A 6,000-nucleotide genomic window follows, 5' to 3' on the forward strand; every position below is an offset into this window, starting at 1 on the left:
CGTAGGCAGTGATTGCCTAAAGCTGTTTTCAATAAATGATTTTGGACTAGGATGAGAGGTTGTTGAAAATTCCTCCAAAAACAAAATGCATTCTAATCCTCAAAGTACAGTTCTGGCTTATCAAATGACATCTACAACACTGGATTTTACAAGGTAAAGCAAACACAAGGGACGTAACATCTTCCTTTGCATATCTATTGCTGAAACAATAAAAACACAGAACACTTCCAATTATTTTCTTAGCCCTGGTCTACACTGGGGGGAGATCGATCTAAGTTACGCAACTTCAGCTACGTGAATAACGTAGCTGAAGTCGACGTACTTAGATCGACTTACCGTGGTGTCTTCACATGGCGAGTCGACTGCTGCCGCTCCCCCATCGACTCTGCCTCTCGCAGAGCTGGAGTACAGAAGTCGAAGGGAGAGTGCTCGGGGGTCGATTTATCGCATATAGACTAGAGGCGATAAATTGATCCCCGCTGGATCGATCGCTGCCCGCCAATCTGGCGGGGAGTGAAGACATACCTTTAGGGACAAATCCTCTCTTTGATGCTAATCTAAGTAAAAAGGCTTGACACAATTTCCTGGAGGTGTGGAAGGCACAGAATCCTCTCCTCCAGGCTACAGAGGAAACATTCTCAAGCCATTATTGACTGTTTGAAACCTACATGCCTCTGATTTTACAGAGGAATATGATGGTCCAGTGACCCCAACCCCTCACTCTACAGACATGTGGAGAGAGTCCTTGCACAGTGAGGTTCTGTGTGCATCTTTTGCTAGGAACCATACCACTTCTGCTGCATGCACAGAATTGGTCTGCAAATGAGGAGACCTAGTTTCTGAGGCAGCTTTAATTATGTATTTAATTGTTAAAGGGAAAACAAGCTATCATTTCAGTTACTTAAGGCCCTAAGCATGCATTCCTTACATGAACACAGCTCCCAATTAAAGTAGGGACCCCATTTTCTTCTGTGTTTATATGCTTTACACAATTCAGAAGAGGCTGGATGCATAAATAAGGTGCTTCTCCATGTTTAAATATCAGTGACTGAATTATACCTGGTTGGTTGACAGGGGTAAGTTTCTCCTCCCTTCTAGCCATCACCATCTGCCTCACACACTCACAAATCTGCAAGCTGTTCTGTACAAGCTGACCTCATGATGCAGGGAGCTGCCTATGTGGAATAGGTTACAGATTTGGAGCCTTAAAATACACATAAATAGTGGCTGTCAGAGGCTCCTAGTGACATTCTCTCATTACTCACTCACTCCACTATTAAATATGAGCCATATTTCCACCTCACATTATCTTGTTCCTGTTATTTCACTCTTCTTATTGCAAACTACTTCAGACAGAGAAAAGTATTACTCCTTCTGGAGCCCAGAATCAACTGACTAACATTACAGATGCAGTCACATGCTTAATTTATTTCAATAACCATAAGTTATGAGAGGAACATTAATTTATGAAGTCAGTCAAATTATGAAGACAACTTGGATTTAAAATGAAATTTCACGCCACTGTGAAGGGAGAAATTAAGCATAAACAAAACACTTGCTAAGTGAAAGAAACCATATCCCAGTCTCACATCTATAGGGGTCTGGAGACAGATAGCTCCAAAGGCTTTGCTGATGTTTATAGCTTTACTGAAGAACAGGGGATGCAAATTAGTGTTTATCTGGGAAAGAGGACCCAAAAATGGAGAGCTGGAGAGTGGATGGAGTAAGGGAGAACTAATCCTGATGCTACTTTGCAGCCAGGAGGCACAAAAGTAGTAGAGATTCCCCCCCCCAACAGCAACCAGGAGTGGAGTTGGGGTGTATGCGTGGCAGGATGCAACTGGAAAAGTTTAACAATCTCCAGTCACAGGACAATATAAGAGACCAACTCTGAGTAGAGAGCAGGGACAGCACCCTGACAGAAACACAGGCATGCTTCCTCTTCCCAGGAACTGGTGGCATGGGTGCTGGACTCCTCACCCCTCATCTCTCAGAATTAAACTCCTCTTCCACACACATGCAACATGCTACACCACAGTGTTCTCAAGTTCAAGGAATAAACCACTTATATTAACTGTTAAATTGAAAATGATGCTATTTTCAAAAACTTTTCAAAGAAGTTTAATAGGTTGGTGCAACAGCAATTTATTTCAAACTTTCCCTGACATTTTCTTTACTTTTATGGTTTGAGTGAGCCAGTCACTACTCTGTTGAAGTGTGACAAGAGTGCCTCAGAATGCCAGAGCAAGGAGAATTTTCTGAATTGCCAATTGATGGGTAGGCTGATGATAAAGGTTAGGGCACTGGGTTTTCAAACAAGTTCAGTTGAATGGATTTTAAATAGAGTTAGAATTGTAATGTAGACCTGATAGTAAATCATTTAAGGTGGCTTGTCTCATTTTTACTGAGTCAAGATCACTGAAGAAATCAAGTAGTTACTTCCAAAGGAGAAAGAACAAAATTTAAAATATCTGAATCAACAAATCACATGTACCAGTTCATATCCTCTAAAGTATTTATTTTTCAACATCTGAGTTGTATGTAAAACTTGCTTGCCTGGAAACTATAAACATATTTGAAAGTATAAACTGTACAATGTATACTATGAACAAACAACAGGTCCGACTTCAGCATTCTCTATCTAATATTGCCTGTCCTCTCTCATTACCAATACTTTTATTTCTCATTTGCCTCCTGCTTTTTAAATTTTTCTTTATAGCTTAAGACTATCATCTTTGTAACATGAGATTTATATACTGTGAAATTGGTTTCTTTTTAGGGCGACCTTCATCAGTTGTGCATCCTAACAGCAAAAGTGGATTTAGCCCTATGACTTCAAAAATACACAAAAAATATTCAAGATGTCAGCTTTATCTGACAAAGGCCTCCCATTTACACTGGACCAAGAACACTATTCGCTGAATATGGTTTAAAACACTGTTCTAAACCAGCTCAGTAGCCCAGTCTGAGCATCAGTGTGGACAAAACTATGTTTAAAAAAAAAAAAAAAAAAGGCAGACCAACACTGCAAGATCTCCTTGCATGCAATTACTTCAATATGAAATATTCACTCTGCTGTAATAGAATCTATGGAATGCAAACCTCTCTCCCTTAGAGGTAATGGGTGAATACATCAGGGCACTGAGCCATCAAGATACAAATTCAATGTTTTAACAGTCCCATGTCTGTGAGTACTGCATACTTAAAAGCACAAGTGTCCAGCAGAATTACAGTTAAAGACATCAAATTACAAGTTTGGGGATAACAGTCATTATCACAGCTTTCATAATTAGTCTGACCAGGCTACGCCAGTTGCTCCACAGATGTTATATTTCTTTTACGATAGAGCTTGGAACTATTATAATCGAGGATATTAGACCTAAAATTGATCTACCTTGAGAGTTGTCATTAAAAGAGTCCTTACTTTGTGAAGATCACTGAAAATTTATTTCTGCAATAAACTACCATCTCTTGGCTCAAATACTGATCTTTCACAAATCACCTTGCTGAAAGTTTTACAGAGAGAGACCATTTACGGAAGTTAGTTTACAAGAGTCAACAGGGTTAGGCACCAAAAATGTGTAACTTTTTTTTGGGGAAGTGGGGGTAGACAATGCATAATTCCTCCAAGGTCCCAAATCTTATTATATAATTTCCTAGCACACCTAATGTGGGCCCCAGTTGGAAGTGCTTCCACAGCAGCCAACTCCCCACTGGCATGGATCCTTACAGGGAAGAGAACTATCAAAGGAAGAACTCCTTTTCCTGGATTTCCAAGTCACATGCCAGCTGTTGAGGTGGTGGCAGGTAGTCTAGCATGACTAGCTGGGAGCCTGGTGTGAAGAATACCCAGCAAGAAGAGAGTCTCAGAGGAGTTCCACGAGTAACTGCATCGTTTCCTCACGGATGAGGGGAACACTCAAGCAGCAGTTATGGGTCAGGCCCACAAACACAGAATGATTACACTAGATCAGTGGTTCTCAAACTTATTTGATCGGGCTCCCCTTCTCTGTGTCTGTAGTCATTTATGCCTCCGCAATCCCAGCCAAGTACATAGATAGCCACCAAATTGAAGTCAGAGCACAGCGCAGCGGCTGTTGACTGGGCACCCAGCTCTGAAGGCAGTGCCGCGCCAGCAGCAGGACAGAGGGGAGACAATGTGAAAAGTGGTATTTGTCAATAACACTTTTCACAGCAGACTTAGCACCCCATTGCCACCTTTACTTCTGCACAGCTGCTGTCACCCCAGGGCTGACAGCTGGAGCCCCACCACCTCCAGGTGAGGGATTGGGGGGGGATGGGAAGGGAGGGATGGGAAGGAGAGCTCAGGCTACCTCCTGCTAAAGGATTCAGGGGAGGAGGAAGGAGAGCCCGAGCCCAGTCTGTCTCCCAGTGAGGGATTTGGGGGGTGGAGAGAAGGAGAGCCTGAGCCCTGGCAATGAGGCGCCGGTTGTCTCCTTGGGTGGTGAAAATATTATTTGAGATACAATTATTTGAAGTGCAAGTAACAAATGAGTGGTTTTAAACACAGCTTTATTGGAAGTAGAGAGGGTAGACCAGCTGCCAACTTGTGACAAAAGACTAAATTGGAAGCTGAAAAAAAGGCAGTACACAGTGCATCCAGCATTACAAAACAAGGCCAAGAAAGCAATTCTTGCAATAAGACTAACATTAGCTCCCAAACGTGATTTTTTTTTTTTAAATGGACTATTGTAATATACCCCCAACTAACTAGTCAGGTTTGCATATATAACCTTAAATGCATTCTCCCAAAAAGAAAGCTTGGGGTTACTCTTCTCTGCAATACCTTGGAGGTAGTGGAAGTGCATCACTTCAGGGCGCTGTTTCTCATTCCCTCTTCTCTGCACTGGCATGCACAGGCTATGGTTGAGACATGCGCCTGCTGTTTAAAGTACCACAGCACTCTATTCTGGAGTGCATCGTTACATGGAGGTGAGGGAGCAGGTACAAACAGAATACATGAGGCAGAGGGAGCAGGATGGCTTAAGGGGTGTGTAAGCACCTCAAAATCCCTGAAATGTATGTCTTTGGAATTCACTGTCCTCCGTTCACATCTCTGAGGACGAACATATTCAGCCATGGTCCGGCAGTCAAGCTGCTTGTCACCCTCTCTCTGCAACCTGAAGTCTCCTTTTTCCAAGCTCCAGCTGAGAAGGAGACTAGCAGAGGTATGACAATGCCTGAAATTCAAGCAGTCTGCCCTCTTTTGAATTGTTCTCCTGGCAAGACGACTGTGAAGCATGTCCAGTTAGGACATGGGTCTTCTTGATTCGAGCCTGGGATGAGCAGCATTAAGAGGGCCTGTAGGAAAAGCCAAAAGTCTATATCAGTGTCCACAGCAACATAGCACCAAATCCTTTCTGGAAAGGGAAAAACAGACACTTATCTTCACTTTTACATTACAATACACAATTTCACCAAGAGACATGGGCAGCACCACCGTAAACTACTGCCTTCTCTTTAAGGTTCCCAAAGACTATCAAGGCATGGGAATTAGATCCTTAAAGACAATTTAATATTTCATCTCCAGAGTATGAAAGGCCCCAGGTGTTTCAGGCAATAAGAGGAAAGCCAATGAGCTATACCACAGTCTCATTTTGGCATACGAAGACACTTGCTGGATGCTTGGAAAGGCAGTGTCAGCTGTAAAAGGGAGTGGAGGTGTAGGAAAAGCAGGCCATCCCTGTAGGCATCAAGAACAATGTGAAATATTGCATAAAAGGGAAAGTTTCTGATCTTGTGCCACAAGGGTGGATACTGATTAAGTCCAAAAACAGATTACGGTAGAGTGTCTGTAGTATCTGCCTTACTAAAATAATTTTGCCTATATTGCAGGGGTCGGCAACGTTTGGCATGTGGCTCGCCAGGGTAAGCACCCTAGCGGGCTGGGCCAGTTTATTTACCTGCTGACGCGGCAGGTTCGGCCAATTGCGGCCCCCACTGGCCGCGGTTCGCCGTCCCGGGCCAATGGGGGCGGCG

The 6,000-nt window shown here is 43.1% G+C and overlaps 1 protein-coding gene across 4 annotated transcripts in view; it reads right to left on the minus strand.

Annotated features, from left to right (window-relative positions):
• Nucleotides 1-6,000, minus strand: part of ZBTB44 (zinc finger and BTB domain containing 44) — a 62,062-nt gene that overhangs the window by 31,241 nt on the left and 24,821 nt on the right. Inside the window, exon 2 of one of the 4 annotated variants that reach the window (XM_034754393.1) lies at nucleotides 5,024-5,322. The exons of 1 other annotated variant lie outside the window; for it this stretch is intronic. In XM_034754393.1, coding sequence (XP_034610284.1) covers nucleotides 5,024-5,263 — 240 coding nt within the window. In that variant the 5' untranslated portion in view covers nucleotides 5,264-5,322. Of the gene's footprint in view, nucleotides 1-4,807; nucleotides 5,878-6,000 lie in introns of those variants that run through there. 2 more of the 4 variants (XM_034754395.1, XM_034754397.1) reach the window with 2 other exon arrangements.

The sequence above is a fragment of the Trachemys scripta genome, chromosome 21 (genome assembly GCF_013100865.1).
Source record: "Trachemys scripta elegans isolate TJP31775 chromosome 21, CAS_Tse_1.0, whole genome shotgun sequence".
NCBI lineage: Eukaryota > Metazoa > Chordata > Testudines > Emydidae > Trachemys > Trachemys scripta.